Source organism: Lacerta agilis, chromosome 14, assembly GCF_009819535.1.
Source record: "Lacerta agilis isolate rLacAgi1 chromosome 14, rLacAgi1.pri, whole genome shotgun sequence".
Lineage (NCBI taxonomy): Eukaryota > Metazoa > Chordata > Lepidosauria > Squamata > Lacertidae > Lacerta > Lacerta agilis.
The window spans coordinates 3,161,578-3,174,184 of NC_046325.1; the positions used below are offsets into that span (position 1 = coordinate 3,161,578).

The window sequence follows — 12,607 nt, forward strand, 5'->3', positions numbered from 1 at the left end:
CAAAGTTCACCCCTTCACAATCCCTGGGGGATGTTAATACTGGGGAGGGGGAGTAAACAAAACCCTCCTATTCTCTCTCTCAGAATTTAAAATATATATATATTATTCAATTTCAACGGGGGCAACATCTCCTGCCCCCTCCAAAGGGAAAAAAAACCCTGTAAAGGTTTACTTTAAAAAAAAAGTACTTTTTTTATCCAGCCTCCTTTCTTGGGCTGTATCACTCTGTCGGCATCAAACTCTGAATCTGGAGGCATTAAACAAATGCCAGAGAGCATTTTAAAAAAAAGAAAATAAAGAAGTCTTCCAACTGGGGGTGTGATGGGAGGGAGAAAATAAACAAAGCCAGAAAAAAACCCTTTTGCATTCAGTCTATTTACACGTGAACTTTACTGGGTCAGGGGAGGATAGGTGGTGGGGGAAAAGAGCTAAAACAAAAACGAAGAGATGCGTCTACCCCACTTCTAGTGCCCTCTCTCTGCCTCTCCCCCCGACGCTATGTGCATCCCAGCAAGTGAAAACAGGAACCTTCCTGATTTTTAGTTTCATTATTCCGGCCCACCGGTGTCAGCCTCCGAATGCCATTCTCCTTCGCAGAGAATATGGAGGTGGGTCAGGATGAACCCCCAAAGGGGGAGTGGGTCTGAAGCGAGAGGCCTGCAATTGCTAGCCAGAATCTGCCTGGAGGGGCAGCCTCTCTGCCTCCCGGGTGCTGGGACTACCACCACCGCAAGTACCCCAAGCACCTCCGTCTTCGGCCTCCAAGGAACTGAGGCTCCTTTTGGATACCAGTCCAGAGCAGGCTCCCGACCCTGTCCAGTCTTTTCTGCCCCTCTGGGATGGAAGCCCAGCACAGAGCCGCCTGTCCTCCCCCTCCTGAGCTAGGGCTCCCCACCTCCCCTGGACGCAACGGCGGCGGCTGCGCTGGGAACCGCCGGGGGTGGCGGCGGCGGCGGCAGCGGCTTGCGAGAACCTTCCTTGCACTTCTGACAGTAGAAGATGTCGGGGACGTTGGTCTTCTTGATCTTGGCGCAAGAGAGGTGGATCCAGGTGCCGCACTGATTGCACTCGATCATGGGGCGGCCCGCAAATGGCTTCTGGCAGTAACAAGTGATGAGGTCCCAAGAGTCATCCCCTGGAGGAGCAGAGGGAGAGAGGACAAATTTCAGAAGGCCCGTTGCGCTCACCCACAATCGCACAGCACATGTTTTGGTTATCTGGCTTGTATCACCACGAGAACCTCAAGTTTTACGACCAAAAAAACAACAACACATATGGAAGACGAATTACCTGCCTAAGTCAGGATAGGTGCATACCAAGTATCCACTCCACCCTCACAGAGCTGAAAGCGTCAGAGATGTTTGCTATAATATGAGGGATGGGGAAATCCCAGATCAGGACAGTCAGCAACCATGTTTATTACCCATGGGCAAGATTTGAACCTGAGCCCGGGAAACACCCTGGTCCCATTGGCCCAAATCAGCCAAAGGGCATGCACGGAGACCTGCTGCCTCGCTAGTCAACTGCACATTGCAACCTTCCCAAGCTGGTGCCCTTCAGATGTTTTGACCTACAGCTCTCATCGGCCTGCAGGATGTGCTGGTCGGGGCTGATGGGAGCTGTAGTTCATTAAATTCCTGAACACCTCTTCTTCAGAAAGACTCCAAGGCACCTCACAGCAGCTTAAAATATATTAAAAGTCAGGGGTGCAAAATAAGGAGCACCTTAGCAAGGCGAAACCTCAGGGATGCTTAACAAAACCAAGGCCAGAGTTGTAGCCCTGGTGAGCTTGGAGAAAGCCAAAACAATGCTGGCAAGAAATGCTGGAAGAGGTGGACCTTGAACTGATCCACCCTGATGTAGTTCAACTACAGCACCAACTGGGGGACAGTCAAAACACAGGTCGGACATTTGTTACGTTCTTAATCTTCCAGAGATCTCGCTGCTTTGTGAGTTCAACACACCCCAGGGAATCAAGAAGGTTCTCCGGGGCGCTGGGTGTTCCAACGAATGTGAGAAGCGAAGCAGAATCCAGCTCCAACCCTCGCTTGACTTCTTAAAAAAGCTTTTGCTAAATTAAAACAAGCACTATTATACTCCGGGCCCAACTTTTTGGGTGGGGGAGATGTGTATGGAGATGGGGGAGAAGAGCAGTTAAACAAAACAAAACAAACCACCCCACTCCTTTGGAAATTTAGAGGCTTTTTATGTAAAGCAAATGCTTTAAATTAAAAACAACCACAACAAGGTAAGCTGGAGATGTTTGATGACAGAGGGCAGGCTGCCACTGGCTATTGATCCCGGAGGATAGTCTGGCGGAAACGTGAAAATCAGCTGACCATGTCACCTGACGAAACTTCCAAGAACGCAGGGGGAAGCATTATCTGGTTTTGGAAAAGGACCTGGGAGATCAGGGTTCAAATCCCCACTTGGCCATGAAGCTCACTGGGTGACCTTGGAGTCAGTCTCTGCATTTCTCAGCTTCACCTATCTCACAGGGTTGTGGTGATTAACAGGAGGTGGGGGGGGAACCACGAACCTTCAGCAACTTGGGATATAAACGCAACTAATAATGTGCCTATCGCTTTTACGCCCATGTAATGCTGTGGATTAAGTTGCGTTGTCCGTGCCCCTTCCGGGACACCTCCGCCTCCTCACCTGATTCCACCATGATGTCCTCGTCCATGACCCTCATCTCTCCTTCGCTGGAGCTGCCTTCCCCATCCTGGCTGGTCTCCGTACTGATCCCCCCTTTCCCTTCCGTGTCCTCAAGCTTAATGGGGAAGCTGGCGGCCAACAGCTCCGGCGGAGCCTGCACAGAGACCAGCGCCGTGGCTGCCGTGGCCGAACCCTCCTCCCCTCTGGGCCGCCGAGGCGCCACTGCCGCCCCTTCTTCCTCCTCAGAGTCCGTCTCGCTCAGGGAAGCCTTGTGCTTCTTCTCGCTGCGCTCGGCCTTTTTCAACTTCCGCTTCTTGCTCTTTTTGATGCGAGAGCGCTTCTCCCCCACCGGGTCGCCGCCGCCGCCGCCCCGGTTCCGCTTGGCTCCTCCGCCCGCGTCCAGGGCGGACTTCCGATTCCGCTTGTCCTTCTTCTTGTCCAGGGCCCCCTTCGGCCCCGCCAGCGGCGGCTGCTGCTGCTTGCCGACGGGGTCCAAGTCAAACAGAGAGTCCTTGAGCTTCATCTTCTCCAGCAGAGAGCTGTCGGACTTGAGGCGCCGGAAGGCCGCCTTCTTCTTCGAAGACTTGGCCTTCTTGACGAAGGTCTCGATCGTGTGCAGGTCCGAGTGCGTAGACTCCCACCCGTCGCTGTCCACCACGCTCTCCGGGCGGATGGGGGAGTTCGAGCCGGAGGGCGTCCAGTCATTTTCCTGCGGGGTTTGGGGAGGGCAGAGGCAAAGGATTAATTTCTCAGGCTACATTTCCCAGGTGCCGAGAAGAAGAAGAAGAGGAGGAGGAGGAGTTTGGATTGGTATCCCGCTTTATCACTACCCGAAGGCGTCTCAAAGCGGCTCACATTCTCCTTTCCCTTCCTCCCCCACAACAAACACCCCGTGAGGTGAGTGGGGCTGAGAGACTTCAGAGAAGTGTGACTAGCCCAAGGTCACCCAGCAGCTGCATGTGGAGGAGCAGGGAAGCGAACCCGGTTCACCAGATTACAAGTCCACCGCTCTTAACCACTACACCAGGACTCTCCCCTGCTCTTTCTTCCCAGAACAGTGGGATTCAAGGGGGCAGTGGGGTTCCTGGGGGGGAGATCTGAGAGACAAGGGTTGGAGCAGGTGGTGTAAATAGAATTGCAGAATTGGAGGAGACCACAAGAATCATCTAGTCCTGCCCCCTGCAATGCAGGGACTTTGAGAATGCATAATGACCATCAGGCTTTGAAAAGCTGATATCAACTGATAGCTTCTTTGTGGTCCCTGTGGATAGCTCAGTCAGTAGAACAGGAGAGTCATAATCTCAGGGCTGTGGGTTCGAGCCCCACATTGGGCAAAAGATTCCTGCATTTCAGGGGGCTGGACTAGATGACCCTCAACTCTACAATTCTATGGTTCAATGGGTCAAGTTCATCTGTTTTGCTGAATTCATTAAACTAAATAGCTTTAATTGGATTTTGAATAAACGTGCAATTAATGGCTACGGTTTTGAATTTTATTGCGTTATTATCTTCCCCGGAGGGTCGTGCAAGCCATTATTCTGAACGATGCTTTTCATACAAAAAGGAACTTCTGTGCTAATCTGTGTAGGAGCATCTTAAACAACCCAACCCAAAGAACTTGAGGTTTTCTAGGGAGCTCTAAGCTTCCTCGCCTCCCACACCCCTCTGCACAAACCACCAAATCCAGGGAGGGGCCACAGCCCAGGGTAGACCACTTACTCTGCATGCAGAAGGTCCCTGGTTCAATCTTTATGAGAGTCTCCCTGCCTGAAACCATCAGCTGTACGCCACAATCATCACAATTATGACAAATAAAGGCTTGATATATCTCGCTTTGCATGTCACGAGTCTATCTCATATGTTAGTTTCACCTTTTAAGTTGAATTCCTGAAATAAATGAACTTTTCCACGATATTCTAATTTTTCGAGTATCACCTGTACACTCTGGGGGCCCTGAATCCTGAACTGCCACGGGGGGCCCCTTTGCAACCAGCAACAGGGTCTGGGTAACCACTGTTAGCTTCTTCAGTGGGGCTGTTCCACAACAGATCAGCAAACCTTCACATCATCTGGGCTACTGGCTGCCAAACGTTGGGATTGTGGAAACAGATGCAACAACAAAAATAATCCATTTGAGTCATGCGACTCAAACTGGGTCTGCTAGACGCGAAACATTTAAGCAGTGTGGACAAAAGTCGCTTCTGGGGCTCCTCTGGGATTAGGGGTCTGAAGCTGAAGATTCATCAGTTTTATAGTAGATCCGCCCCTGAGATGGTATCTCGGGATAAAGGCCACTTCCTTTCCCTCGCTCCAGAGCAACGGCCCGCAGTGTTTTGTGGAGTTGTGGGCTGAAGCCAGGAGGTGCCACATCCATTGCATTTAAATATTCATATTGATTTTCAACTCTCTTCTTAATGGCTCCTTTAATTTATAACACGTTTTATACTGCAGTTTGAATTCTAAAGAGCGCATTAAGATACAGTACGTGAGAAACAGAAAGAAGCAATAAAAACACAGTTGAAAAAATCACACAAAATCTATTACGAGTGCTACAGTCTGCGGGGAAAAGAAAAGTTTGGGAGCCTCTTGCCCTAGAAAATTTTCTAGCTGAAAGAAATGGAGGGAAGGCAACAGAAAGAGACAGACAAGAAGGTGGCAATGAGAGAAATCAAGAGAGAGGGAACAAGAAAAATAAAGGTGTCTTGCAAAAAAAAGGGGGGGCAAGTGAGTAAGTAAGCCTTAGTAAGCTGCTACTTGAATAGCTCGTGAAGGTTGAAAAGAAATGATATCCGTCTTTATTATGTGTACTTTATTATGTGTCCTTTTAAGCAACAGCAGAACTCCTAGTTAGAATGCAGATTCCCAGCTGCACGAAAAATTTGTTCCCCTTGTGCAAAAAAGTACTTAGCTGAGTATTAGAACAAACGCTGCCTAGAGAGAGACTAACTGGTATAAAGGGATTTTTTTAAAATGGATCACACCCTGACAACTAAAGCAACAAACGCCTCGTGTTTGCAACCACTGACCCTTTCAAGCAACAAGCAACACCCATAAGCCAATGCCTAACTACTAAAAAAGAGGTATGGGGGGCCCATCTGATATGGAAGTTCAATAAATCCCTGGTGGGGGGGGGATAGGCTGGGTTCACGAGGCTTGGGAGCCTTCTTTAGCCCTAAGCCCTTGTGACAAGTTCAAGCTTAGTCCCAGGAAGGGCAGATCCGTAGCAGGAAAGAGCAACTACAATTCCCAGCAATGCACTTTGGGAAGCGTCCAGAGCTGTGCCGCATAACAAGCCAGGACATGTCCGCCCCTTGCTTCCAGAACAGCAGCCTACACTTCCCAGCATGCAACACACCCAGGCCTCCCAGCAAAATGGCCACGCCGCAGGCATTCTGGGCCTCGTAGTTCCCGCGGGCATTTGCCGCAGCTTCCAAGGGGCTCTGGCAACAAGACTGCGCGGAGACAATGCCGAGAGAGCAGGAGGCCAAGGGCTTAGCAGCGAACGGGAAGGAAGGTTTGGAACATCCCAAATGATCCTTTAGAACTTGACCGAGCTGGGTTGGATTTAACAACAGATCACAGAGCTTGCTAGGACAACCCCTGTACCCAGACACTCACATACACACCGGTAAAATATTAAACTGCATGCTTTGAAAACTGAGCGGATGCATATTTGTTCACTTAATAAGCCAGTAGGATAAAAGGGGGGTGGGTCGCAGGTTTCTGGCTGGGAAAACCCCCCAAACTAACCTCCTTAGAGGAAGGGATGTAGCCCGCGTAGGCTAGGACGAAACTGCAGAACTTGTTGAAATCCTCAAATAGTTCGCCTTCGCTTCTTCCGGAGGCTGGTGAGACTGGGGAGAGAAGCAGGAAGTGGGGAGGGTAGGTGTTAATGCACACAGAGGTAGCGCCCCCTTCCCCCCCCCCCCCCGCCACCCACAATCTCAAGGCTCCTTCGCAAACAGCAGCCCTGTAGGATCACACATGCCCCACAACTGGTGATAATAAGAAAAGGGGAGCTATTCCTAAAGGCAGGGAGAGAGAGAGAACTGAGCAATAACATCCTGTGTTCCCTCCCCCCCCTCCCACAGCAAGAAATGCCAAGTCAGGTCTCTCCCAGGACATGTGAAGGGTTAAATATGGGGAGGGGGGGGGAGAGCTTTCCGTCACCCACAGAATATCCCTTGCTTGCTCTCTCTCTCTTTTTTGCTAACCAGAGGTGGGGTGGGGGGAAGCACATGCAAAAAGGATGTTGCAACCACGCTCCGCTTTTGGAAAGACTTTTGGCCTCCTCTAAGAGAGCAGGGATAAAAAGACAGGGGGGGGGAAAGGAGGGGGTCCCCCAGAAGAACGGAGCCGCCCCTTGAAAACAAATGGGCCGCAAAAGGGAATAAAAAATCCCAAGTTTGAGGTAGAGGGGTTTTTTTGGGGGGGGGAATCAACCATAAATAGATAAAATACCTGTGTCTCCGGTTTGAGGTTTGGAGGCGGATCTGGAAAACAAGAACCGGGAAGGGGGTCAGTTGAGGGGGTCCATGAAAGGAGACTTCCACAACTCCACACAGACCAGCACAAAGCGAGAAAAATCCTACTTTCTCCGGGAAAGAATGCACAGGGATTCCCACACCCGGAGGCAAGTCAAGGGAGGTGGCTTGGGGGGTGCCAGAGAGCCCTGACAGAACCAGAAACCTCCCGGGGCCCTCTTTGTGGGGAATGGGGGGGGGGCTTCCCTACAGTCTTCAGAGGAAAGGGCCAGCACACAGCGCGGCAGCCCCCACCCCGCAACCCGGCGCCTGCTTTGAACCCTTCCCCAAATTTCCACTCCAAAATATATTTAGGTTTGTAAACCCCCCCAAAAAATATAATATATATATATCGCTCAAGACACGGAAGTGTCTATCCGCACACTCGGTCATGCCCCCCCCTAACATCCAAGATCAGACACAGACAGACAAGACACCCCGCCATTGTCTACAGGGAAGCGGAAAGGGGAAGCTGGAGCGCACCCCCCCCCCCACACACACACCCAGGACGCCTGTCTCCCCCTCCTGCTCTGAGACCCCAGGGACCCCCAATTCCGAGATGCCCTCCAACAGACACCCCCGTAGAAGCCTCATTTCCTCATTACTACCCCCCCCCGCATCCAACACCCCGCCGCCCCTCCTCCACGTGCCTCCCCTCCCCCTCCCAACTTCTTCCTCGCTTCCCCCCCCCTCACTCCGGTTTTCCTCTCCCCGGTCCGGCCTCCCTCCTCTTTCTCCCCCCCCCCCAACCCCACACTTCCAACTCCCTCCCCGCTCCCTTTCACCTGTTCTTCCCAGCCGCTCCCAAACACAACAGCCCCCCCTCCACGACGCTGCCTCCATCTAACCCGCCCCCCAACAAGGAAAAAAGGGGTGCTGCCCCCCTTCTCTATATCCAACTCTCTTCCCTCTCTCCCCCCCCCCAAGTCTCCCCTCCCCACCGACCAGGCTCTCTCTGCTCTGACACCACCTGCCCCCCCCCCCACAACCGTGACCCCTTTCACCGACGGACTTTGCCTCTTCTTGCTCTCCCCCCCCAAGCGCACACCCTCGCCCCCCACAACTCCAGAACACACCCCCCAAAAAAATATCGCGGGCCTCTTTTCCCTCCTAGGAGGGGGCGTCCACTTTGCCCCCCCCCACACAAGCAATCTTCCTTCCCGCCCCCTTAGCAAACGCCAGCCCCCCCACCTTCTCCTCTCCCCCAAATCCCCGGGAGGGGCGTCCACTTTTCCTCTCCCCCCCCCCACAAACAACAAACCCACTCCTCTTCCCCCTTCCTGCCCTCGCAACTCCAGCCCCCCACACGGTGGGTCGCTTCCCCGGCGGGTGACGCCGCCGCCGCCGCCGGCCCTTCTTCTCCCCACACAAAACACGCTCCTAGCCCCACAACTGGGGGTCTCCGCAGGCCTCTTTCCTCTCCCCCCCCCCAACAAAAAAAATTTTTTTTCCTTTGGGAGGGGCGCCTCCACAAAACCTTGTTAAGAAACACAAAACCCCCACACCCTCCGCGTCCCCCCCCCGCCGCCGCCCCCCAAGTGTGGGTCTCGGAGGCTCCCCTTTTACCTTCAGGGCTGGGCTCCGCCATAGCCGGCCCCCTGCCCAGCCAGCCAGCCGGCCGCCTCTCCGCCCCGCCGGTGCCCGCGACGGCCGCGGGGCTCGGGAACCCGCCAGCGCCCCCCAAGCCACGAAGACCCTCCGAGAGACCCGCCGCCGCCGCCGGGAGACCCTCCTCCTCCCTCCTCGCCCGGTGCCGCCCGACTCCGCCGCTCCCTCCTCCCTCCTCGGCCCCCTCCCTCCCGGAGGAGCCCCAGAGCGAGGCCCCGCCCCTCCGCCGCCTTCTCTCCTCGTCCAGCCCCCGCCCTCGCCGCCGCCGCCGCAGAGCATCTCGGGAGAACGAGTCCCCTTTCCCCGGCGCGAGGCGGAGCACTCCAAGTCCCGGCAGGCTCAGCGCGCGGGGAAAGGAGGGAGGGAGGGAGGGAGAGAGGTGCTGGTTCCGCAACCCGCCTCTTCCTCTAAACAGGCTCCAAATGGAGGCAGAGGAGGAGGAGCATGCTGGGAGATGTGGTCTGGAAAGGGCCGCAAGGGGAAAGAATGATGGGAGTCGTTTGGAGAGGGAGCGGCGGTTTCCCATTTAAAGGAGGGAAATGGGTGCTTGGTGTGGGGCGATGGAGAAACATGTGGTGTGGTTAGAATAACCCCCCCCCCCGGGGGTTATGAAGGAACCCTATTTTTTGGTTGAAACGCAAATGGGTTCTTGATTGAAACAAAATTTAAAAAAATTCCTTCCAGTAGCACCTTAGAGACCCAACTACGGTAAATTTGTTATCGGTACCTGTATGAGCTTTCGCACACTCCTTCAGATTGATTCTTCTTGATTAGCAGTCTGCAATGCCCACCCCCTTTTAGGGTAGGAAAGGACCCTGGGAGATTACAGTGGTACCTTGGTTCCACTGTAAACTTAATCCGTTCCGGAAGTCTGCTCCAAAGCGTTCCAAAACCAAGGCACGCTTTCCCATAGAAAGGAATGCAAAACGGATTAATCCGTTCCAGACTTTGAATAACAATCCCCCAAGCAGCAATTTGCCTGGCGTGCTCTGGTCCATGGGGTCACGAAGAGTCGGACACGACTGAACGACTGAACAACAAGCAGCAATTTAACATGAATTTTACTATCCTAATGAGGCCATTGATCCATAAAATGAAAGCAATAAACAATGTACTGCAGTCACACAATCAATCAGTAGCTGAACTGGGTTCCACGCAGTCACACACACACACAAAAATGCAAAATAGATAGCAAAAACATGACAGACCTCAGCATAACACTCCAAACAGAAGTGTGGCACTCAAGTTGGAAGCGTAACACTCAAACGGATCACGTTGGACTTCCGAAAAAAGTTTGCAAACCGGGACACTTACTTCTGGGTTTGCAGTGTTTGGGTTCCAAGTTGTTTGAGAACCAAGGCATTTGAGAACCATTTCCCCCCAGTCCTCCAAGGTCAACGTATAACATATGGTTCAAGCTCGAGGTAGACCAAGAGAGGCAGCAACTGCCCACCCACCCACCCAGATCACCAGTCTTCCTCCAGGGCCTGATCTGACAACCATTACACCGGGGATTGGCCACTGTAGAACAGGATGCTGGAGTGTGATGGGCTACTGGCTTGATCCAGCAGGCTTCTCTTATGCAGATAAGATACAGTCAAATCTGAACGGCAAAGGCAAGATTTCCGGTTCCTCTCCCCCCACCCCACCCCCGGGCTGGGCCTTAAAACTACACACCTGAACTGTTACTAAATTATTTTCTTCTTCCCTTCAACCTGTACTGGAATTGAAGTTAGTACAGTATTAAGTAAAGCCAAGCTGCTTGAGAGTCAGTGTGGCTAACATTTAGTTTGTTGGACTAGGACGTAGACCAGGGTTCAAATCCAAACACAGCCATGAAGCTCACTCACTACGGAGCGACCTCTGGCCAGTCATTCTCTCGACCTTGACCTACCCCACTGGCCATGTTGCGAGACCTACATGTTGCCAACTTCAGCTCCTTGGAGGGAAGGTGAGATATGAATGTACAGTGGAACCTTGGGTTTTAAGAACAGCTTAAAAAGGTAAGGGACCCCTGACCATTAGTTCCAGTTGCGGATGACTCTGGGGTTGTGGAGCTCATCTTGCTTATTGGCTGAAGGAGGCTTTCCTGAGGGAGCTGGCGTACAGCTTCCAGGTCATGTGGCCAGCATGACTAAGCCGCTTCTGGCGAACCAGAGCAGCGCATGGAAACGCCGTTTACCTTCCTGCTGGAGCGGTACCTATTTATCTACTTGCACTTTTGACGTGCTTTCGACTGCTAGGTGGGCAGGAGCAGGGACCAAGCAACGTCCCGTCGCGGGGATGCGAACCGCCGACCTTCTGATCGGAAATCCCTAGGCTCTGTGGTTTAACCCACGTGCCACCCGCATCCCTTCTACGAACAGCTTAGTTTATGAATAACTTTGATTAAGAACGCTGCAAACCCAGAAGTAGGTGTTTTGGTTTCTGAACTTTGCCTTGGAAGCAGAACATGTTCCACTTCCTGTCAAGTGTATTCCATTTGTAAATGTGTCCTCTGCTGCTATGGGAAAGCACGCCTTGGTTTAAGAACGCTTTGGTTTAAGAACGGACTTCCGGAACGGATTAAGTTTGTAAACCAAGGTACAACTGTAACAATAATAGGTCTTGTGTGAAGAATGGCCGAGTTGAAATGGGGAAAGCCCACCTCTGTAATAAGGGCACAGAGAGGGGTGGAAAGTGTATGGTCCAAGGTCTAAGAATTCACTTCTTGCCAAGTGATGAAACCGGTCACAGGAAAAACTGAGTTGAGATTCAATTGCTTCTTTCTTGATCTTGAAATGGCAGGCTACTATATAGATCTTCAGGTGGTGCTGCAAATTCTCAGGCATGTCTAATATAAAATGGTGTGATGTTTACTCGAGCGTTTACACAGCTGCAAGCGGGTCCAGAAAAGTTGTGTATCTTGAATCACAGGAGATGGGAAAAGCTCCATTATGTGCTTTGCAACTTGAACAATGAGCATCAAATCTCCCCAGAGGAAAGTGAAGTGCTTCTGGAATCCACAAAAATGCAGGCCTCCACCGGCTAATGAGGTTATCTTTCTGCTGATGATCAATAGCCTTGAAGAACCCTCATTTGGAGACGGAGAGCATTCTTCCACTCCTCTGGTTTTTGAGGCCACCCCCCCCTGCCACGAACCCCCTGCTTGACAACCCACTTTCCAAAACGCGTCTGGAGAACTAGTAGCCATTATTCTGCTAAGAGGGTCTTTCCTGTCACTTCTCACCCAAAAGCTGTAGTCTAGTCACCTCTTCCTCTATGTAGGGGCTACTGCCCATGTACACACTCAGTATTCCAGTCAGAATATCTATCCCTCAGATAGCTCAGTCAGTAGAGCATGAGACTCTTGATCTTAGGGTCGTGGGTTCAAGTCCCACGTTGGGCAAAATATTTCTGCATTGCAGGGGGTTGGACTAGATGACCCTAGCGGTCCCTTCCAACTCTACAATTCTGTGAAAAAAGTAGCCAAGATCGCCGCCGCCCCATCACCCACTTTGCAACCAGATCCCAAACCCCCGCCAACAGCTTAACCCCACTGCTACGAGTTCACTCCCCAAGTACTTGCAATTTTAAATTCCTAAATTCCCAATTAACACCAGGACGCCGATAACTTTTCCTCAATCAGTACAATCACGCAGAAAATCTCCAGAGGCTCAAAATTTCTCTTTATATATAATTTTTAATTAGCATTCCCCATCCCCTCTGGTTACAGAAACTGCCAGGCAGAGCACAGCCCTGATAGGAGCAAACTCAGGGTGCGCTAGTGAAGATGCAAGACTGAAATGGGGGAAGGAACTTTTTTTCCTGTTGAGTAT

General features: G+C 52.1%; 1 protein-coding gene across 1 annotated transcript; it reads right to left on the reverse strand.

Moving 5' to 3' along the window:
• Positions 1 to 283: 283 nt before the first annotated feature.
• PHF23 (PHD finger protein 23) lies at positions 284 to 8,872 on the reverse strand. The gene is given in 6 exon segments (XM_033169073.1): positions 284 to 1,135; positions 2,659 to 3,367; positions 6,409 to 6,483; positions 6,486 to 6,503; positions 7,120 to 7,151; positions 8,748 to 8,872. Coding segments are annotated over 6 exon segments (1,110 nt in total). The 5' UTR covers positions 8,770 to 8,872; the 3' UTR covers positions 284 to 881.
• Between the last annotated feature and the right edge of the window lie 3,735 nt (positions 8,873 to 12,607).